This window comes from Seriola lalandi, unplaced genomic scaffold (genome assembly GCF_002814215.2).
Source record: "Seriola lalandi dorsalis isolate HSWRI2012SDOR001 ecotype SW California unplaced genomic scaffold, Sedor1 jcf7180002054311, whole genome shotgun sequence".
NCBI lineage: Eukaryota > Metazoa > Chordata > Actinopteri > Carangiformes > Carangidae > Seriola > Seriola lalandi.
In genome coordinates, this window is record NW_019524864.1 from 296,873 (window position 1) to 321,213 (window position 24,341).

Consider the following 24,341-nt stretch of genomic DNA (forward strand, 5'->3'; position numbering starts at 1 on the left):
TCAGTTCCTCGGCCTACAGTTAGTAATAGTTAGTAGTAGCTCCATCTACTATTTGTATACTCAGAATGAGACTATGTGGTCTACCTCCTTCTGCCTGTCAGCAGCAGTTGTACAAGATGACAACTAGATCCTGTGTGTGATTAATAAAGATTTACTGTTACCCAAAGCTTCAGGGCCACCATTGGTGGTTTATGACTCTCCACACCCAGATTTCAAATCCAGTCTATTATCCTGTCACTGCATTGTACCAACTTTACAAAAGAGACTAAACCAACACAATTTGTGCAGCATTGCATTACAAGGCTAGCCTAATCTTCTACGTATACTGAGTCAACCTTTACATTTCTCTTTATTTCTCTGCCATAGACTCTGAGCTGCTTTATCTTTCAATACAACATCCAGTTTGATTTATTCCTTATATACTAACAACAACTTTCCTTAATGCTCCACCTACATCCACCTACATGACACCAGCACTGGTGTTCTTGTAATTTAATCAGCCCATTTTGCTGCATAATAGACTGTACAGGGGCTTTTAGCTAGCACACATAGCCAACTCTGTCACATGTAAATCACAGTTAGTGGTATCACCTTGATATTCTACAGTACATTAATTGTCCAGGTTCAACTTCTCATAAAGGTTGTGAGCTCTTTACTTTCCCACCACTACTACGCTCGCACTGATGGTGCTTATCATTGCAAAGGCACCAGGCAAACTTGCCCAGCCAGGCAGGTGTTAGTAAAGTATCCACAGGCTTCATCGTGCTACACAGTAGGTGTTAGTACTATTTACTTGTTAGTAGTTGTTAGTTGTTGCACTGCTGGCAGCCACAGTGGTGTTACTGGTGTCAGGCCAAGCTGTGTGGGGTTACTGAGGTTAGGGTTAATGATTTCAATGTTGTTAGTAGTTGCGATGATGTTATGTTATTGTGTTGTTAGGGTGAGTTGTGATGATGGTGTTAGTTAGTTAGTTTGTGGTCTGGGGGGTTTGTTAGATCAGCGAGTCTGAATGAAATGACACACGGACGAACACACACAAATTGATGTACACACACGCACAGGTGTTAGATGGGTTATGGCTCAATCCACACACACACACACACACACACACACCCACATACACACACACACACACACACACACTTACATAAATATATAAACATGCAGCCTGTTCCTCTCTCTGCATGCAGCCATTGGCAAAGAGGACACAGTAGATTAAAAAATGACAACAGAGGAACAGAATGAATCATAGCACAATGGGCAACATGCAGTGGCAGAGTAGCGGACAAAAAAATCAAGAGAAGTAGAAAAGAAAGAGGGGCAGGGGGGACCTCTCTATCCATTTTACAGCCCAATCAGAGAGGGGAAGGGTTTTTGAGTCACGCCATGCAGGGAGGGGAGGGCTCGCCATTTGCGTGCAGGTGAGGGATGAGCCAATCAGTACACGCCTACATGTCAGTCACAGAGGATGATGTAGTGAAAAAAACGGTAGAGAAAGGGGGGGAAAGGACTTAAAGAAAAAAAAGTGGTTGGCAAGGAGGGGGGGCGGGGGCTTTTTAAGCGTAAAAGATTACCAACCGCATTTATCCTTTTATTGGTTTAGTTTTGATGTCTATGGTTCAAAAGGAAATAGACACGGGGCAAACCCAAACTAAGAAACAATTAGAATGATATCTACCGAACAATGGAGTTTGTTTACCATAGCGTGTCCAATGCCTGAGTGCTTTGTAGAAGAGGGGGAGAAAGGAAAGCAAAAAACTGTGAACAGAACAACTTCGGGAACAAAAAAAGGAAAGCTAGAAGGCCTCTGGTGAGGTTAGTAGGTTGGTTGGAGTGGTTTCGCTAGGAGAAGGGCACAGGTTAGGTTAGTAGAATGAATCATTCCATGGATGGTGGTTAGTTTCACTAGCAGGTTAGTAAAGTTAGTAGTCAAGTTAGTAGTACAAACAGGCAAACGGCAGAGGCAGGCCACAGGTGGGTGACAAGCACCTGAGTGCTAGTTACCCTCAGTGTTCTCTAGTTCACTCTCTCTTTCATTCACTCACTCACTCACTCACTTACATACACACACACACACACACACACACACACACACACACACACACACACACACACACACACAATTGAAAAAGCACTCACCTAGAGCTGAAAGCAGTGCTGGTCTGGTGGTTAACCCACTGTAAACTAAGACCAAAACCTCAGGTATTTTCTTCCTACCACAGCGTCACTGCAGTTGGACAACAGACCACTGACCGTATCTTTTACATTGATTAGTTTCTTGCTGCGGACTATAGTCTTTTCAGCTGGAACATCTGCAGCAGTCACTGTGGTTCACCATACAACTCAAATACACATTTAAGCTATTGAACAATAACTAAAATTAGCTTTACTAATAACAATTATTTCAAATTTTGAAGTATTTGTCAATTATTTCTCAAACTCCTTTATTCATCATTTAATCCATAAAATGTAAGGATATAGTCAAAAATTATAACCACAATTTCCCAGGGCTCAAAGTGACATCTTGTTTGGTCCAATCAACAGTCAAAAATTCCAAGATATTCAATTTACAATGATATAAAACAGACAAAAGCAGCATATCCTCACATTTCAGAAGCTGAAACAAGCAACTGTTTGGCCTTTTGCTTGATGAATGACTTAAAGCATTAATCATAGTGGTTAAAATTCTTGCCAATTTTCTGCTGTTTAATCATTTCATCACTAGTTGAAATCCAAACATGCTTTCATCCATTCGTTAATCTACCTCTTGCCATCTTTTTGTCCCTCCCTATGACCCTTTAAATCCTCTCCAAGGTTTAACAATATTGTAACTTATTTTATATCTCCTCTCGTCTCCTCTCCTCTCCTCTTTGTTCGGGCTCTCACTCGTCCATCTCCTGTTGTCTGGTTACCTGTCTCAGGTTGCGGGTGACCTTGACGTCGTGCCAGGCGTTGTCGTTGAACTTGCCGTTGACAGGCTCCACCAAGGCCTCAAAGGCCCCAGAGCCGAGGTTGATGACAAGTGACACGGCACCGTTCTTCAGTGCCAGGTTGACATAGTCGGCTGACTTGCCGGTGTGCAGCATCAGGCCGTTGCGCTGCAGTGTCTTGAAGGAGAGTGTGATTTCATCGCTGCTTGACTGGATGGGGTTGGGCGACAGGTCATAGCAGAAGTACTCAGAGCCCTTGAAGGTGGCAACGTACTCCTCACGAGCTAAGAGAGACAAGGAGAGGTGGAAGAGGAAGAAGAGGAGGAAAGAACAAAGACGTGATGAAACCATTACACTCTTGTTGAACATTATCATGATTAGTACAATATCCAAGCTATGGTGCTCCTTCCTACACTGCTCTTCACAATATGTTCAAAGATGATAAAATGGTGGGTGTTCATCAGAGCAAGCCAGTAAAACAAAGCTCAGCTGGGCCTGGTTAAATTTGATTCAGATGTGCAGTACAGAACATATTGTTGAAGATGCTGAAAATGTTGTTATTGTCAAGCAAAGCCTCACTGATGCCAGCACTTGGAAGAAACACTTCCTTCCATACCTCTAATCGTACCATGGAGTGGTGTGTAAACAAGCTTTGATCACTCATGTGGGTTGGAGATTAAACAGTGTGGATGTGAGAGAGACAGTCGTGAGTCTGTAGCATTCCAAACTCGTTATGAAACCTGCCATCCTCTCTTTTGAGAGAACAGCTGTGCTGGCAGTCTGAAGTGATGTGGTCTTGTTTGACAACATGGCTCATTTCGTGATGTTCGTCAAAAGCCAGAATGTGTGTCTGTGGCGGAAGTAAAGGTTAGAAAGGTTTGGAGAAGGATGGAAAATGATAATGAAGATGGAGAACAGCAGCCTGTAAGAAACATGGCAGGCAAAGCAGGCAGGATTGGCCAATTAGAATTCAGAATAACAGGCAAACAGCCAATAGCAACTTACCTTGCACATCCTTTGTGACCCCCAAGGACACTAGACCAAGGTTTTGCAATCCATCATCCTTAAGCTCAACCTCTGTTATCTACTCTCTCACACCTACTCACATACAAGTGCACAGCCATATACACAAGCCAGCAAAAGAACAAATATGCACACCTACACACATCTGCGTGCAAAAAATGATCATACTATTGTGCTGGCGTACACAAGCTGGGGCGACATTATCTGTCTCCTTCACACCCATCCCCCTGAAGCTTCACCCATCCTCTGCATCCGCTCTAGCGTTCTCCTCACCACCGTCCTTATATCTCTCACACCTCCACCATTCCTCTCCGCACATCTCGCTGGCCTCTTTTTTCCCTGCTCTGTGCAGGCTGTGGCATGACCACCATCTTGTAGTTTACGATAATGAGGAGAACAGAGGGGAATTTAACACACACTAGGTCAGGCTGGAGCAAGACTGACACTTGGTGAGGAACCGCTGGAGAGTAGGGGAGGTGAGGGAAGTGGGGGGGGGGGGGGGGGGGGGGTATTGCCACGTAATGAACAGACTGAAGTGTAATAGGTTATTAAGGTAGTGAGAGGCAAAGAGAAGAGTGTTGAAATGGAATCGGCTGCACTTGAGTGAATATAACTCTGAGAGAATAATGAGAAGGAAAAAGTGAGAATATATCACAATTCAAAGAGCAATTGTGGCAAATTGTCTTTCTTTCCTTCTGTTGCATGAAAAAAATTCCAAAGTGTGAATGCCAATAAATGAGTGAGAAACAACACGTTGTTTGCCAGCATGTGTGAGTTCTCCCTGGTGTATGATTCCTTCTCTCCCAGCATGTTAATTATGAGTGTGTGTGTGTGTGTGTGTGTGCATACCTTAACAAAAGAAAGAAAAAATTTTTGAAAAAAATGTTTGAAACTTTGTTTTCAAGCATATGAATGTGTATGTGTGCACAGACAAGTATATGCTTTTTATGTGCGCATGAAATGTGCAGGGGTGTGGGTGGGTGCTGGTCTCTGTAAATATTGGTGTATTGCTGTCAGAAAAGCTATTACCAACTCGGGGCCTCGGGCTAGTCTTTACTGAGAGGAGCGAGAGTGAGGAGGAGGAGGGAAACACACACAAGAACACACACATATACAGAGATGGAAAGGCTAACACAATCACACAAACACACTAACACACACATGCAGACACGTAGACAAATGTAGATGAGGTGTCAGAGTGAGGAGGGGGGGGGGGGGGAAAGGGGTGAGTTGTTCACAACAAGAACACACGCAGCCGTCCAACAGCATTCTAGCAGTAATTTACAGAGGTGCCATTAGGCTTCAGTGTGGTGCTCCACTATTCTGTTGCTAATTTACAGACATGTCATTAGACCAGACAGGAGCACATAAAGCATCTCTGCATCGATCTGGAAGCTCTGGCCCGCAAACACTCACTCCTTGTTCTATTACATCACAAGCACAACAGGCACACACACACCCAAATCAGGTGTGGAAAATGCATATTGGGTTGACACAAGCACAATGATGAACGCGTGTCGTGCATGGGTGTGTGTGGCACACGGACACACAAGCGCGCACAGAAACGCGCACGTTCTCGTGTGGGCAGGTTGGAGTGGATCTGTTGTAGCTCAGATAAATGGAGTGACTCAGTATTAGCTCAGAGTAAACAGTGAGACAGACACTGACATACACACCACATGTCACACTTCATCCTGTGGAGAGCACTGTCGATCAAAGCAAGCGAGCAGGAGAATGGAGGAATACACTGAAGGAGGGAGAAAAACTCAAATGAGGGAAATAGAAAGAATAGAAATCTTTCAGGATGGATTATCTAATTTCCTTTGGAGATTTTAAAGCTTTATAATCAGATTCTTTAATCAGTTTTGTAAATGTTTAAATTGATTGTTGTAGTGCTGGAGAGATTACCTAATTAATTGATCTGTCATTTGACAGAATATCAATCTACATCAATCCTAATAATCAAGTGATTGTTCAAGTAATTTCTCAAGTAAAAATGCCAAGCATTTGTTAGTTTAAACTACTAAAACATGAGGAGTCACTACTTTTCTCTGTTTTATATGAATCATAAATCAAACATCTTATGGATTTAGTTGGACAAAACAGGCAATCCAAAGATGTCGCCTCCAATTCTTTTCTACATTTTATACACTAAATGATTAATCGACTGCTCGCAAAACTTATCAACAGTTTAATTGCGGTTAATCTTTAGTTGTATAATAATCTTTTGATGCAGCTTTATCTGACTGAAAATGTGTTTTTTTCTCAGCTCTCCCTTGAAAAACAGATCTTGATCTCAGTGAGACTATGATTAAATTAAGTTACTGAAGGAAAGGAAAGGAAAGGAAAGGAAAGGAGGAGAGTGGGTGAAAAAAAATTGAAACAGGGATGTAGTTAAGTGTGTCAGAAATAACATAAGAAAATATGCAAGGAACGAGTAAAGCAAAGATGTAAGGAATGAAATATGAAGGCTATAGAAGGAGTGGGAATGGGAAAAATGTAAAGATGGAGGGTGATTGGCATTAGACCTTGAAGGCTATCATTAAACTACTGCTCTAATGAATAAAGCATTCTGTGGGGAGGCAGCAGGGAGAGAGAGTGAATAACTGATCTGATGGTGGCTGCTGGGACCAGCTGCAACTGTACCGCCCCTTCAACGATCAAACACACATCACTTGGATTTCACTGTGCGTTTGTGTGCATATGGCAAGTGTGTGTCTCATATGGCTTTGTCTCTTCTCATGGGTCTCCTCCTCAACATTTCACACACTAATTTGTCATTTCCATGGCAACCCTGTGTTGCAGGGGCTACGGCAAATATGAATGTTCTTGTGCATGTGTGTTTCAGGGAGAGAGGGAGACAGGAAGAGAAATGAATAAGGAGGGCGAGAGAGAGAAAGAGTGATTGAGTGAACAGTACATTATCATGGACAGCTGTACTGAATCAAAATGGCGGATGGAGGCTGGGAGCACATCAGGGGAGCCTACATTATACAGCACCTGATAGAGGGAGCAGGGTGGAAAAGAAGCAGGATAGAGAAAAGGGGAAAGATGCACAGGGGGAATCTGAAAGAAGAGGAAGAGGGGGAGATGGGGGGACTCATTGAGATGGGGGACACAAAATGGAAGAGTGAGAAGAGAGAAGGAGATAGAGGGATAGAAAGAGAGACAAGGAAAGGGAGTGGCAGAGAGCGAGGGATGGATGGCTAGAGAAAACGAAAAGAAAGAAAAATGCTGGTGTATCTAAATCCTAGTGTAGCAAGCCTCAATCATGGCAGCCCTGTCATTCTGGAGATAGCACACTGCAATTCCCCTGCACCTCGTTTTTAGCCCACCATGCAGTTCTGCTATCAGCTTCTCTCAGACTGTCCACACACACACACACACACACACACATACACACACATACACACACACACACACACACACACACTCACAGCATAAACTCAAACATCCTGCATGAAGGCATCCCTCCTTAATAACAGACAGGTGGATTAACTATATACTCATACAGTATACAGATAGATGACCAGTGTAGGGAATGTATGTAAATGCATGCTAATATATGCATAGTTTCCATATTAACTTAAAGTGTGAAAATCCATACAGTCAAGTTCACTAGAGGATATGACTGCTGTTTCCATCTCTGTTCCGTGATATACAGCATCTGGCTTTGAAACCGATTGGGCTATCACATCACAGCCAAGGGAGCAATACTGTAGAGGAGGATATTACTGTCAGGATATAAGTGACAGATTGGTTGTCTGCAATGTTAAGCTCTTATTCCTCTTTTTGTTGTTGTTGTTCTTAAATTGAAGGCATTCATTCCCAACATGAGATATATGAGAGAGTTTTAAAAATGTGACACCGGCTCTGTGTTACTGGCCCAAAAGTAAAAGTAGTGCAGAAATGTCACATTATAGTCACTTTATAGTTCAAGCAATTTATAGACTGTAGGGCTGCAACAAACTTATTTTTTAATCAATTAATCTGCAGATTAGATGATGTCATCAAATGCCTTGTTTTGTCTGACAAACCCAATGAAAAATGGATTACAATGTAGCAAATTCTTTCTTTTGAGAAGCTGGAACAAATTTGGGTCTTTTTTAATTTGAAAGATGAAAAATTATAGGCTAACTTAAAAAAATTATGAACACATTAGTCAGTACTGAAAATAATCTATAGTTAAACCTATAAAGTAAAAGTTTCCAGAGTCCAACGTGATGTGTTCAAAACCCGAAATTCAATTTACAGTGTAAAAAACAGACAAAAAGAGCATTTTTATTCGTAAACAGAGCAGATAAAGTAATTTTTTTGCAGTAAACTTCAAAATGAATTTTCTTTGAGGCACAAATTGAATATAACTAAATATCATATATTGTTCACTGTAGTTCATTTTAAGAGAAAAATACAATGAGCAGCACACTTCCTCCCATTATGTTCAATCTTTTATTTCATGTCCCTTTTGTTTCTTTTATCTGTGCTCATATCTCTCTCTCTCTCTTTCTTTCTCTCTCCCTCTCTCTGTCTGTAAGCTTGAATTTGGCCTTCTCTCTGGTACCCAGGGAAACCGGCTTGTTTCCATGACAATGTCTGCAGGCAGAACAGCGTATTTGTCTTAAGCTAGATAAGATCAGAGTCAGTTTCATCCCTCTTAGACACACATACACTCGCTCAGACATGCACACACACATACATGCATCATGGAACATATGCATATAGGAGGCCATAGAGAACTGAAAAGCACACACACTGGAAAAATGTGCATTTGTGCAAACGGGCAGCCAAACCCATTTGAAACCATAAAGTTAAATATACCCACACAGATATTTGCATGCATGCAGATCCACACACATCCTGCCCTCCATCCCATCCTCACACAAACACACACACACACCTAATGAAACCCTCTTCCAGCAGGTTGTTAACAAATAACAAGAGCATAAAGACCTCTTTTCATAAAGGTAATGTAATGGGTTTTTAATGAAATCGGTGGCTATTTCAGTTGTTGTAGTTATGCCAGACAAGTACCACAAGTAAATGAATGTTTGTGTGTGCATGTGCATGCTTGTGCTTGAGTGTGTGTGTGTGTGTGTGTGTGTGTGTACACTTGTTCATGTGTTTGTTCTTGTCTTGGCAAACAGCAAAGAAATGAACTTCAAATGCCAGATGGGGTACTGGAGTGAATCGCCAATTGGGCCACTACCCTCAGCACCCACCCAGACACAATGGAAATTGCTAGAACAGGTAATAGACAATTGGAGCAGCGACTAGCTTGTTTAGAGAGTATGTGTATTTGTGTCTGTCTGTCTGTGTGTGTGTGTGTATGTGTGTGTGTGCATGTAACGGTCTTTGATGACATATGTGCATCACTGATGAATACCATCCTGGCTGATGCGAGACTGTGTCAAGTCGGGAAGCCCAAGGAGAGATGCAGCGCCCCTGCTGAGAAACGCTGCAGTCTTATCTCCCCTCCTATCTCCCCCCAACGTGTCCGACCTTCTCTTTCCACCTCTCTTTTCCCACTTTCTGAATGCCCTCCTATCTTTCCTCACCATCACTTTTCTACACTCCTTTACCCTATCCCACCCACCCCTCCTCCCGCCCTCCCTCACACTCTCGCAGCCAGCCTCCGCTCTATCTTTTCCCTTCATCCTCTGTAAATGGGAAGTCCGTTTGATGTCTTTATTTTTAGGCGATAACAGGGTGCATTGGCTTTGTGTGTTCCCTATTAGCGTTGCAGTGAATGCGCAAAAATGTTAATGTGTACACTTGCTAACAGGATGGTAATTGCATACAATTACCAGCAAATGTATACATTTACCAGTGGGATTGCTACACATTTCCCATGGTGAATTCGGTAACTGTGTATCTCATTGATAATGTGGGGGTAGAGCTCTGTATGTGGTGGTGTGACTTTCATTACAAGAACTGCATGGGTGTTAAGCATTAATGAGTGTTGTAGTACAGTACTGTAATGGGTGTTAGTAGCAGAGAGTAAAGGCAGAATTAACCCCATTAGTGAAGAGGGTATATCTAGGAAAATTGTACATTTTGCACTAAAAACTTTGTTGCAATTGCTTTATCACTGCTGATGGCCAGAGGGGACACAACTTAGTTTTAACATTTTTGTTTTTTCCACAGTTCAAGATGTCACCATCAGGACCCGAATTCATGCCAGTCACTCAGGCAGGCAGCCAATCACAAGACACTTGCCTTTTAACACCAAGCGGCTTTCTCTCACCTCGAGTTGGGTGCTGCTCACTTGCCCATCTTACTGTATTATGTCAAACCACAGCAGCTAATGTGTGTCAAATATTTTTATTAACAAATATACAGTATGTTACATTGTTTACTTCAAGCTTTAGATGATTTTGCAGATTTTTTTTTTTTTTTACATTTCTACACTGATTGAATTTGGTGATAATACTCTTGACAACAGGGGCAGTCGATTCAATACAACTGGCACAAATGTAAGGCAACTTCCTTCCTAGCTTTCTACTACTATATTTTCACTGTTGATTCATTTGTCTAGTTATTTTTCAATTAAGTGATTAATCATTTAGCCTTAGTGAAAAATGCCCATCACAAGTTGCCAGAGCCAAAGTGGATGTCTTCAAATAACCAACAACAGACCAACAGGCAGAACCAAAAGATACTTTATTTGCAATAATACCAGAGTTGCAATATAGCTGATTAATCAATTAATCCAGACAATTAATCTGAAACTATTTCTATAATCAAGTAATCATTATAGTCCTTTTTAAAACAAATACACCAAACAGTTGTTGATTCCAGTTTCTCATCCTCACAGATTTGATCATTTTCTTTTGTCATATTGTACATGATAATAAATGTTGGTGTCATCAGCTTAATAGACAAAACAACTAATTGCTTGATCAAGAAAATAATCAGAATTTTTTATTTTTATAATAAAAATAATCATTAGCTGCCTTCTTAAATGATATAAAAGAGGTTGAAATCTGTGAATGTTTTTGGTGTTTTTCCTTAATAAGTAACACAATTTATACAATTTATCAATTATCACAATTGCTGATTAATTTTCAGATCAACTAGTTTAATGACTGACCTGAGTCAGATAAGCGGAGACGTTCTACAAGCATAATAAAAACAACAAAAATTTCCTTTTTAATTTAGTTTCAGTGCCTGTATTTTATTAAAGAATAATCAGTCCTTTTGTGGTTTATTATTAGTACTGTTAGATGGTGATGAGTAAGCGGTAGGAGACGTGCTGTACTTTGCTGATACTGACTGGTTCCTCTTGTCTTGGCGTCTTGGCTACCACTCCCAACCCCACATATGGTGGAGTCAGCAAGGAGCTTGTCGCTGATAGTGTGTGCATATGTGTGTGTGTCGTGAGAAAACCACGCACATGTGTATGTCCGGGAGATTACAAGCGAGGTGAAGGGACAAAAACAAGAGACAATTTAAAGGGAAATCCAAAGAGTCTGACACTGAGCATTTGTGTGTGTGTGTGTGTGTGTGTGTGTGTGTGTGTGTGTATGTGTAGCCTGTGCCTGAGTGGAGCGTGCGTCCATCTGTGTTTTTTTGCCATAAGACAATGTGTTAAAATGAGCCGCTTTGATTGCCGACGTTTTATGAGTCACAAGTGATGACTCACAATCCACCTCCCCAGAACACACACTCATGCAAGTCACACAAGACACACACACACACACACACACACACACACACACATACACACAGACACACACCTCGTTCTCTTTTCATCCACTGACCGTGAAGAATATGTGCAGGCAGCCTTACTCATGCATATTTACACTGAACACACACTCACTCACCTACTCAGCGGGCACTCTCTAAAGGTTATTGTGTGTGAGTGTGTGTCTGTTTGTCCACCCGTTCACGTACGTGCATGTGTAAAGGTCACTTCAAGCGAGGCTGACCACTTGTCTATGCTGTGCACAGATTGCTGGATTGATATCGAGAACACTTGGACATGCAGGCAAACAACCGCTATTAACCGCACAACCTGCCCCAAAGATGAAATAAATAAATAAATATCATAAACAAGCATTGCTGCCAATTACGTCCAAGAGCCATTCCTCAATCCTATTCAGAACCTACAATCATTCATTCACCCAGAACCCTTCACGGTCTATTCTTGGCCAGACAGAGAGAAGAGAAAGGGCAAAATCTGCTACTTGGCTTTAAGCACATTTTCCATCCAGATTATTGCTGCTCAATACTTTTCAAAAAAAAAAATCCATTTCCCCCTCTTCCTTTGGCTGCTCGATACTTATGAAAATCCAATTTGGCTTCCTCTTTTCTTTCTTCCCTCCACAATTCGTGCATTTTCACCCACTCAAAGTGATTAGTGATCTGTGGGTATCATTTCCAGAGAGAATGATAGCTGTGTTTTATGGAGGAGGGGAAAGGTCCATGGTTCCCCATCAGGGCTGATGTCCCTTGGAGAATGACTGGGCTGGGAGGGCAGACAGGAGCAACGCTGTCCCTTTGCAGATACAGGCAGTTGCTCTACATCACAGGAGAGAAGACGACTCACTTTATCTCTCCCTCGCTTCCCTCTTTCCCTCTCTGCTCCCTCTATCATTCATTCCTTTAGCTCCTCTCTCACAGGCACAGTCTCTTTTTCTCAATTTCTCCAGCACACACACACACACAAGCAGACACACATGCCATATATCTTTCTAAGACACCCCTCCCCGCACCCATCCGCCCCCTCAAAGAAACTCATTTCAGCTTTGCGGGCTCCTCAAAAAGCCTCTTTACGCTGAGCTAACCTAAGCTAGGCTTCGTCTGCACCATTTGACAGCCTTTACATCTCAGTATGCTGAGCAAAAACACACTCCCACAAACACACACACAGCTTTTTCATGTGTACAGTTTCTGAAAGAGACTTCAAAGGTTTGAAAAAAATAAAAAGAAAAGAAAAACATCGGCCACAGTTCTACTTTCAGCCTATCACAATCCAAACATCCGTAGTAGTGAGGGCATCCACTATACACAAATACACCAAATACATTGTGTAATAATGCTGGAAACATATGTTAATACATGTCGGTCCTTAAGTAGGTGATTTAAAATGCTGAGCATAAGCCAGATGAAGCAATTAAATTTTCACTGCCACCTGGATGATTCATGGCAGACATTTTAGGGCAGAAACTCTAGCTCTAGGAGCTTACTTAGCAATCAAAACATAGCAAAAATGCTCAGATAGAAATACAGTTGACAGAGTAGAGATGTCTCACTGTGATAGATGGATAAATTGGAGACATCATTTGTGCTCTATTCAAGATATTTCTATCCACCAGCATGGATGAACGTTTCATTAAATAGCACATTTCACGGAATACATGGCAGCCCTGTCACAATGGGTGACAGCCGTCATCATGTCCTCTCTCATCCAATCAAAGAGCACAATAGACGCAGATCAGCCTGTCACAGTCAGCCTGTCTTCATGTGGGCCAATCAGTGCATTCATCAGCGTCATGCAGAGACAACCAATCGAGCAGCACCTACCTTCAGATTTTCAAGAGCACCATAGGCCAGAGCTCCTACTCATTCGCACGCATGCACACACGCTTGAGTATGAACACACTCGCACATGCACCAGCAGCTTACCTTACCAAAAATGAAACATTCCAATTTAACGGCAACCGCAAATAAGAACTTGAAGCCGAACAGTTCTACATAGGTTTTCATTACCATACATACAAGAGCCTGTCAATACAATCAACTTCAAAACCAACCAGAACAACCCATTAGCCATACACATGAAAAAAAACAGGGGGGTACCTCTGAGTTTTCCTAAATTTACAGAGGGAGGTGTTCCAAACAGTAAGAAAGAGGGCAGGAAAGAAAACAAGAAAAAAGGAGAAAGGGGGCAAAGAAGACAGGGGTAGCAATGTGAGATTTGTTCATCAGTGAACAATTTTCAAAAGGCAAAGCACTGGCACTTGTTTTTTAGCTGCGTTCGAAAACACTGGACAACTCGGGGGTTGAGGTATAACAGCATTGCTTTCATACACTGCAGGAACATCTGTTCAGAATCACATGCGCTCGCCAATGTATGAGCACGAGCCGATGTGAGGAGCAACGACGGAAGAGCGAGACATGCTGGAAACCGATGAAAAGCCATGGATCAATGCGGATGAATGTTCTTGTGAAAACTGCCACAGTCATTGATTCAAACCGTGATGTAAAAGCATATATGCACACATATGGATACATTGTGTGCCTCCACGCACACACACACACGCACACAAACACACACAGACAATGGTGTCATCCCCTCAATCAAACTGTTGAATACAGATGAGAGAAAATGAGATGAGATGGAAGAGTAAAGACCAAATCAAACCATCCATGGAGTCAGTCGGTCAGTTGCCCCTTAGCTCCATTTCCATGACCTGGAACCCTGCCAAGCCTAACCCAGCCTAGCGCCATCAAGCCACAGCCATCTACTCCCTCCCATTACTCCCTCCCACATCAGCAGCCATGATAATAGTATATATATCCCAGCAGAAGTTGCTCTCAGGCTCATCACTCTCCTCAAAAATTAAACCAAAAAATGATTTTTAAACCCATATTTCATATTTAATTGTTCCATTGCAAAAGTCCAAGTCATTCATTTCAGTTTAAATTAAAACTGAAATTTCTGATGAGACCAAATGGGATCATTTAAAATGAAAAGAAACTCAATTACAGAAAAAAAACTGACCTTAGTTCAGTGCCTAGAGAGACAACTTCCTCCCGCGCCAGGTGGTGATGATGTGGGGGAGGGATACAGGGAGTTGTGAGTGTGGGGGTGAGGAGGTAGGGGATGATGGTATAGCAGAGGACAACAGGAAGTGAGGTAAGAGGAGGCCATACCTTGGTCGCCAATCATCAGGTGTGCCAGACCTTAAAGGAAGACAAGAGCACAGTCAGCATAGCAAAGGATTATGGGGTGTGATGTGTGTGCATTAGTGCATATGTGTTTTTTGTGATACAGGAGTTTGTCAATGACATGCTGGTGAAGGCTAAAGATTTCTGTTTGTTTCTTTGTGTGGGAGTCCTTTAAATTTATTCCAAATGTCTAAAAAAAACTTGCTTTGTAGACACTTGTAGGCAGCGATCCTATGCACAAACAGGTATGCACACAGACGTATGGACACAGCCATACAACTAGGTCGTATGCAGTACAATATTGCATGTGTCAATGTCTATGTAATCTTAAGGCAAGAGCCATTTCAGATGATGCACATGGGATGTAGTACTTACCAGATGTCAGCAACCAACCCCTACATACCCCCACAGACCAACATACATTTACGCTGGCTACCTTGTACTGTATTTCCACAACAGAGGATGTAATGAGAACATGGAGGCCAGAAAGAAGAATACGAAGGAAAAGATATGAATGGCTTCAGAGAAGGGTGAAGAGGAATGGTGACAATAAGATGATGATATAGCTAAATGTGTACTTGAGTATTAATGTAAGAACATGGAAAAGAGGGAATCAGATAGAGAAGCAAAGGAAAAGATGTTTGAGGGAAGAGAAACTCAAATACAGACAGACAGATGGAATTTACAGATGGAATTTACAGATAGATAGATAGATAGATAGATAGATAGATAGATAGATAGATAGATAGATAGATAGATGTATAACCTACCTGGAGTGTAGCTGTGCTCTGGAAAGGTGTCGCAGCCGGGCGAGGAGAGAGAGAGACAGACATTCATTAACATGCATGCTCAGCCCTTGGGTTACCATGGCTACTTACTGTACATGCACACCCGTCCAGGGTTACCGTGGTAACACACATGCAAAGTCCACGCAAACGCCACAATGGATACCATGCTGCACTGGTAGCCAAAACTAAGGTTTGTCTATATACAGTATAGCAGCATTAAAAAAATGCAGTCTCTCTCTATGACTCCACATGTGTACAAATGCACATACATAAGTGCACACATACATACCCACCCACACTTGTAGATTCTGAGGGTGTGGGCGTAAATATACATTCCTACCTGTATGTTTGGATTCAAGAGCCGTTTACCCCAGAACTTACCTTGCAGCTGCTTCCTCTCCCCAGAGCCCCCCGACAGATAACATGCAACACACAGACACACACACGCGCGCACACACACACACACACACACACACACACACACACACACACACACACACACACACACACACAATCTCTCCCTCACTCACTCTGTTTTTCAAACATACAAACATACACACATACACACACACTAACATTGACTATGGCAGTAATAATGATATGTAATAGCAGGGTAAACATGTAGGGATGGATTAGCAGTGCAGGAAGACAAGGGGCATGCATGGTTCAATACTCGGACAGAGTGTGTGTGTGTATGTTTATATGCATATGAAAGTGTGCGTGTTTGTGAGTGAGTAAGTGTGTGTATTCTGCGCTGTGTGCTCATCTGTGTTTCCTTGCCTCTGCCCTTGTGCTAGTAGCATGGCAGAAACAGGTGGAGCCATTAGCATGCTAACAGCGATTTGCCCTCAAGGACAATGCAAGCCAGGCCAGGCCTAACAAGCCAGGTTCAGTCTGCCTTCACTGGAGGGCGGAATGGCTTAGACAGTAATTACATTTACGCAAAGACCTGCCTTACCTCTATTCATTTACTACAACTATATTTTGAATATCCGAAATAGTAATTTTTTTCTCCAAAAAACTCCAAGACATTTTGATGTGTTTTGGAATAAAACCCTCATAAAGTGCTCTTTCCTAACGCTGGTATAAAAGATGCAATATACTGTCTTTTGGGGCAGAAAACAATGCTTACAGTAAATAATAAGAATATATAACTTTACAAATGTTTTGAAGCTTGTCTCAAATCTGCAAAAATATGAGTGTGAATAAAAGTGGATCATTTGGGAGCCTTGAAGATATCATGTAATTGTAAACGTGTACGGAAACTCGCACTGCCACAGCCAAATTGCTTATTTCTGGCTTCAAACACAGTCCTAAGGATTCATTTTTTCCTTTAGCAGAGAATATTCATTCTGTATTAAAGATTCATAACAGAATTTTTTTCTAATTTCAGAGGGTTATAATTTTTTCTCAAAGCTTCATTCAAATTCAGTGAGGTTTCTGGGTTGAAAATACCACAATAACTTGAAGTTACCATATAAGAGATAAACTATTATGTTTGACTCTGCCTGACTTCTTACAAAACAAACTACACAGCCTGGACTTGTACACTCATTTACTCATATACCCTTATTTTGAAAGCAACAACTATGGCTCCACCTCATACAATCAACTGCTATAGAACCATAGATGCTGTTGAGATAATATTTCTTTCTTTGGTAAAAGAGAGATTTTGACATGAGCTCTTATTATCTACTCCCTTTGCCATACACTTAATTTCTCTCAGATACAAGCTTTGAATTTATGTCTCCAGGGTGCCTCAGTCCACCTGAGAGGTTTCCTTTGACATACTATAAGTTGGTATACAGTACTCGCTGGTGGTGTTATTGATGCATGGATATTAGCTCAGCCTGTAGTCGGAGATATCCCACTGAGCCAGCATCTTGTCAGACCAAAATGAACAGCAGTACATGGGGCTAGTTTTAAAAAACATTTTATACCACAACAGAGCACTAAAAAAGTTGGCTCAAATCTCCTCTCAGACCTCTCTGTATGTCTGATCTATTTTCAGAGAATGGGAAACATGAAGTAGAGAGGTCTAACCAACAAACCAAGCTTCGGAAATACTCTTAAGATGTTGTTGCTCTCTGTTATCCATGAATTATGTTTTTGTTAACTGGCCCCATTTGCTGCTGTTTATTTCTGTCTGAAAAGCTGACAGTTCACTGGAAAAGCTCCGTCCCTTGAATTCTTCCCTGAACTAACGTGCATGAATTACTGTAATATCACATCCAGTGAGAAACCACAGAAAAGACATGATATAACCTTTAAGTCATTAAGCTACTCTCAATTTACACCATCATCTAACATCATATGCTAAACCCTGCAGCAACTTCTACCTAAACTCTGAAATGTGAATCTGAGAAACCAAGAGGAGACTAGTGAAATACCAGTCTGAAACACCATGCTCATACCAACACTTAAAACGGGAGTTATTTCCATTCAAATCTCACAGCAAAATTCCCCCAAGAGCACTTCATTATTATGTTTCATCCAATTTTTTTTTTTTATTATTATTTGGTGCAGAATATAAGCATTATTTACTCTGGCAAGGCTAGAAGATTTCACATGATAGCAAATCTGCTACAACCAAATACAGTATTGCCCCCCATGTACATTCACCCAAGCAGACCTTCTAAATGGAACCATTTTATGAGACTACTAATACTAACACCGGTCACTACTGCCAAGAGAAAAAATAATTGTAGCACTTGTTCTCCACAGCAAAACTTGGCATCACTCACAGATGAAATGTGAGTCCATCTCTAAGAATATAAAATAGCCCCTTCAAAGGTATAAGTAGCCTCATGTCGCGTGATAAAGTGCCGGTGCAAAGCAGGTAAGAGCTTTTTTGTAAAATCTGCACCTCCAATTTAGCCTGTAACAGCTACACTGCTGTTTGGACCCTCAGCAGTGTTGTGACCACTGGCGGTAGTAGAGTCTGCACATTGTGTGAATGTGTTTTTCCATGTGTTTGTGCAGGTATGTGTGTGTGTCAGTGCGCTCTGTGACTCCCACTGTGCCCTAACCAGCAGCAAAACAGCAGACTGGATTAGACTGGCTTGGATCACACGTAATTCTCAGTGCAGCACTGAGTTTCTGCAGAGAGCAGATCATAGCTTCACCTGTCACTTCCTGAATGTATAGACACCCCACATGCAGCAGCGAGCACTACCATGGCAAATAACAATTGTTTTCGTTATTGATTAATCTGTCAGTTGTTCTGATTTATCAATTTATAGTCTTTCAAAAAAAATCGAAAAATGCATATCACTATTTCGAAGAGCACAAGGTAAGGTCTTCAAATAGTTATTTTGTCTGACCATCCGTCCGAAATCCAAAAGTATTAAATCTACAATGACAAAAAACAAACAAAATCCTCATTTGGTATTTTTTCTTCAAAGTAACTTAAATGCAAGTTATTTCAACAATTAATCTGCAGATTATTTGCTTGATCAATTGTTTTTCCTATAAAATGTCAGAAAAAAGTGAAAATGCCTTTTAGGCAGCGCAAAGTGATGTCTTCAGATAGCTTGTGTTTTTCAACCATTATTCCAAAACCCAAAGATATTCAGTTTACTATAATATATGAAATAGAAAAGCATCGAATTCTCACATTTGAGAAGCTGGAACCAGCAAATGTTTGGTGTTTTTCGCTTAAAATGGTTACCAATTATCAAAATATTTGCTGAGCAACTAATTAATTAATTGATTTATTGTTTCCCCCCCTTTTAATGATTAACTATTTTCCCATCGAATTCATAAATCATTTCAGCACAAATGTATATGAGTAGCATAATGCACCAGTTACCTTCCCTACCTACTTTGAAAATTAGGCCCAATGGTCAAGACAGTAGTTATTGCCTTAAAGATGCCTGTCATACATAACCATTCATACATACATACTCACCTCCACAAACTTGTAAATGCCATAGATTTGTGTTGCAGACATGATGCCTGTGAAGTCACTAAGAGGGGAATTAGAACTAAAGAGGCAGCAAGGAGTTTGGAGAGCTGAGGAATGGGAGGAGGGAGGAAGGCAGGAGGAGTGAGAATGGAGAAACACTCCTGGCATGAGGTCCCCCTATTAGTCTTGTCTCCATGGTAGCATAGGCCATCCCACTGTCCACTAAATGCTAGGGTGTGATATGGTGGGTGGCTAAAGGGAGGTGCGATGCTGACAGCGGTGCTGGGTGGGGTGTGAGGTCAGGTCAGACACAAAAGGTGGCCACGCAGTAAGGCCACTCTGCCATTTTTGGCAGATGCATTTGTGTCACTAAAAAATCGATTGCTGAGGCAAAGCCGAACGGTATCTTTGGCATCGAAAAAAAACACACAGTAGTTTAGAAAGCTATTGATTAAGAATGCAGATTTGCTCTGTGAATGAACTGAAGCAAATCTGACGACACACACAACTAAGCAGGGGGGAAATGAAAGCATCTGCACTACTGGCCATAACAAGGTAGCTGAGTTCATTAAGCAGCTGTTTCGTTTTTGTAATGGCCATCATTACACTGCCCGTATATTGGCATTTGTATTGACCAAAGGCTTGTTTGACAGTATTAAGGGAGGGTGTTCTTGTAGATTTGAGATATTAAATCATTTGTGAAGAAACGTTTTTCTTTTGCCTCTTCCAATAAGGAACATAAAAGTTTTGTTTTTATATTGTTTACTGTCACACTTCTTCGTATTCATAAAGTAGTACTGACAGGACACTATTTCCTCTTTTATAATGCATGAGAACAGTGACACAAAAACACATACCATACACACTCACGCACAAACAGAGCATCTCACCAGGCTGCACGCTGTTTAAATTAATGGCAGGCAATTGATTTTACACACTTCATTTCAACACCCTATGTATGGTACCTGTGAAGGCCATCTAGAATCAATGAGATTCCATTAACACAGGCAGCTAGGTGTCGGCCATGTAACAACCACTGATTTCCAGCCTCTTAGCCTAGTTCCAGGTAAAGTCTCTCAACACGAGCCAATGACCATATCTGTATTGGATCTATATGGTTATTGTGTTTTGCCAAACACACCAGCTGAGCACTTCAAAGCTTTAATACTGCAAACCAGGTAAGGCTTCTCAGTGAGTTTCAGGAATTTGTCTCAAATCTCCAGACTACCAAGCTTCACGGTCTGAAAGCAGCACAGAACAGCTGTTCGCAAACTCTCAGCTCCAGCTCCACTAAACTGACTGCACATCTTGGGAGGGGGCTTAGCTCTGAGTCCTGGAGGTACATACTAAATTGGCAGCCATAAAAAATCAATACCAAACATAATCAGTATGCATGTCTTGCACTGTTTGTGAAGGCTGCTGGTCCATACACACCAACTGAGGGCAGCTGTGAAGGTGTGAATGAAAAATAGATGTCTATACTGAAGAACCTGGTGTTTGGAATTAGAGGGGAAAAATTTGGAGATATGCATCCACAAAAGTAATTGAATGTGCATGTGTTTATGTGCATGTGCATGTATCTAAAGGATGAGATGTATATGATGGGTCAGCATGGTTCTGGGCCTTACCTTCGCTGCAGTCGTTGCCTTGGTAACCGGTGTCGGAGCAGTCACAGACGGCCTGGTCGTTGACCATGCTGCACACCCCTCCATTCTGGCACTGGTGGTCCGGCCCACAGCCAGATGTTACTGTGACGCCCTCTGAGCCATTCAGCGTCACCATTGAGCCATTGATGCTCACCGCCGTGATCCAGCCACGGAAGGCGGGGTGTTCCCGCACCGAAGTGGAGGTGAGGCGTAATGGCGAGGAGTGAAGCTCTGGCGTCAACCCGCCCATGAAGGTGTGGCTGAATACTGTCATGTCTCTTCTCTTGCTCTTTACTTCTGCCCATCCCTCCAGCCGCCCATCCACCTCCAACGAGGTGTTCCTCCAGTCCCTCTTGACACGCACTGCGTGCCAACGGCCATCACTCACAGCCACACCTGACTGCAGCTCGGCCGGATCAGCACAGAAGATGGAGAAACGCAAGCGGAGGTGGCCATGGAGAAGCAGCAGCTCCAGGAAGTCGCAGAAGCCCTCATCATCCAGATAGAGCAGCAGGCCCTCCTGGCTGTGAGTCCGCAGGCTGAAGCTCAGCACACTCTCACAGCAGGCGTTCCACACTGGGAACCGCCCCCACTGGCTGGACACGCCTCCAAACTCCAGGACCTCTCCTTGGGCCTGGCCCCCCACGCTGCACAGGCACAGTCCCAGGAATAGCAGGGGGGCTGCCACCCAAACACACACCGCCATCACACTCATACACACACTCGCTCTCACACTCACACACACACACTGGAGGAGATAGAGGCTAGAGCTGAGGTGTTCCCTCTAGCCTACAGCTCATGGTGACAACTGTAGGGCGCTTCGTAGAACACTTTCGAGGTGTCTCAGGTGCACCTTGCTTTGAGGGTAGTGCTCTTTACAAGGTGAGGCTCCGAGACGATACAGCTCCAGTGGGGGAAAGGGTCAAACAGCAGCTCCCTCTGTCCTTTCAGCACGCCTGGGACATCTTCTTTGGCCTTGGCCTGGTGTTTGTGTCTTCTCTGTTCAGCGTCTTCTCTCCATTCAGTCTTTCTTCACTTCTGACATCTGAGATTCCAGGTGTGTGTATCTGTGCTTGCATCTGTGCGAGTGTTAGATATGTGATGAATAGGATGTGAACTCCATCTTTGTGCCCTAGATAGGGCCTTATCCCCCATGCAGGCAACTCCCCACGGAGTATGAGTACGAGTGTGTGTGGCTCACACACTGGTAATGGAGAGAAATGACACCTTCATAGCAGAATTTTCTCCCCCTCCTCCCTATCTTAGTAGGGCAAGACTTAAAGTGTGTGTGGGCAAATATGTGTGTGTGTGTGTGTGTGTGTGTGTGTGTGTGTGTGTGTGTGTAATGCGTGTGAGAGTGAGGTATGTGTGTGTCTTTCACTGCCGCGTCATCACTCTCTCCAGCGACCTACAGAGAGAACAGAGACGGCACAATCAACCAGGGTCACACACACACAACACACACGTAAACACGCACAAACTCTCCATCACACACGCAAAGCAAAGGCATCACACACACACGCACGCACAGCATACCCAAGAACAGCCTGCTATTATTATCAAATTACTCTCTCAAGCATTTTGTGTGCGCACGCACGCACGCACACACACACCACATTGTTAACAGGCCCAAATCAAGACTGTCTATGAACATACTGAACATGCACAATAAAGCTTTTTTACTTCCACACAGCCCACACAACAATGACTAAACACGTACAGTGCAGACACGCGCGCACAAACAGCACCTCCTCAGTGGAGCTCTCATCATGCCGCAGATTTTTAAAAGGTGGCATAGCCTACCTGCGACTGCCTTAAAGTCATAGAGCATAGGCTATATTTAATCACTTCTGATAGGCTACTTGACGATACCAAAGCCACCGACTTTTGTGTTTTCATTTAATCTTTTTTGACGGAATTAATAACAGTAAGCGGTAGACACCTCGCGCCACCGTCAAGGATTCTGTTAGCTACATCACAAAGAGCGGGAGCAGCACCGCGCGCTGCGGCGGATGACTCAAAACCGCCTCGCGCTTTATCGAATTAACGGCTCCAGAGCTCATTTTTAACAACTGAACACACGACACACACTGCCTGCATAGCGGGCTACACATAGTTTTCTTCTCCGCGTCTCGAATCTTTGACAGGTGCAAAGCGGCGGTATCACAGTTATTGATAGACGGGGTGAATGCATGCGGTTGAAATATCGATTCTCGATTTGCCACCATACCTCCTCTCCATTTTTTCTCCTACGCGCCTGCTGCTTGACTACACCGGGGGTTCAGTCTTATCACCTGCGCCCTAGCACTTAACTACAGCTTAGCTAACGGGTAACACTGTAATTACTAAAAAGCATTTTAATCGACGCCCCAACCTGTATGGGTAACAGCCTCACCCCGGTAAATAAAAAAAATAAAAAACAACCCAACAGCGTTTTTTCTCAACGTAGGCACATAGGGGCTGGAAAACCGACCTACCTCACGCACATCCTTTGGTTCCGTGGCAAGAGTACCCCGCGCGACTCATCGATTTCACTTCCCATTTGAGGAGAACCTGAAAGGCGCGAGAGGGAAGCGAGTAGTCGCGTGCCTGGTGGTAGATAGAGCCGGTCTACCGGACAGGAACAAAATTATCACAGGCTCGCCTCCAGGCGACAAGGTGCTATAGCTCTCCCCCTCTCTCTCTCTCTCTCACTCTCTCTCTCTCTCTCGCTCTCCTTCCTTCTCTCTCGCTCACTCTCTGTCTGGCTCAATGTCTCTCTCTCTTCTCGCTCTCCGCTCTCTTGAGGAGGAAAAGGTGCAGTCTGATGCTCTCCGCGAGACTCGGCAGAGGGAGTGTCACGTGGTCGCCAGAGAGAGAGAGCGAAAGGGAAAGAGTGTGAGTGTGTGTGTGTGTGTGTGTGTGTGTGTGTGTGTGTGTGTGTGTGTGTGAGTGTGTGTGTGAGACAGAGAGAGAGGGCGGGGCCGCGCGCTGCTGCAGCACCTTGGACAGCGCGCACTCACCGCCCGCACGAAACAGAAACGCAATTACCGGAGGCAGAAAATAAAGCGAGAACCGGGGAAGATCCGAATGATTAAATCCGTGAGTGACAGTGACGATGGCCTTTACCTCTGTCGTGCCACAGGATCGAGTGTAAGAAAGACAGCAATTCAGA

At 43.0% G+C, this 24,341-nt stretch overlaps 1 protein-coding gene across 5 annotated transcripts in view; it reads right to left on the minus strand.

Moving 5' to 3' along the window:
- nrxn1a (neurexin 1a) overlaps nucleotides 1–23,981 on the minus strand; it is a 57,626-nt gene extending 33,645 nt beyond the window's left edge. For 2 of the 5 annotated variants that reach the window (XM_023406518.2, XM_023406513.2), the window contains exons 1-6: nucleotides 23,665–23,980; nucleotides 21,170–22,595; nucleotides 15,617–15,634; nucleotides 14,832–14,861; nucleotides 2,913–3,214; nucleotides 1,700–1,723 (exon numbers count right to left, since the gene is read on the minus strand). In XM_023406518.2, coding sequence (XP_023262286.1) covers nucleotides 1,700–1,723; nucleotides 2,913–3,214; nucleotides 14,832–14,861; nucleotides 15,617–15,634; nucleotides 21,170–21,902 — 1,107 coding nt within the window. In that variant the 5' untranslated portion in view covers nucleotides 21,903–22,595; nucleotides 23,665–23,980. Of the gene's footprint in view, nucleotides 1–1,699; nucleotides 1,724–2,912; nucleotides 3,215–14,831; nucleotides 14,862–15,616; nucleotides 15,635–21,169; nucleotides 22,596–23,664 lie in introns of all 5 variants that reach the window. The other 3 variants (XM_023406520.2, XM_023406515.2, XM_023406517.2) reach the window with 3 other exon arrangements.
- Between the last annotated feature and the right edge of the window lie 360 nt (nucleotides 23,982–24,341).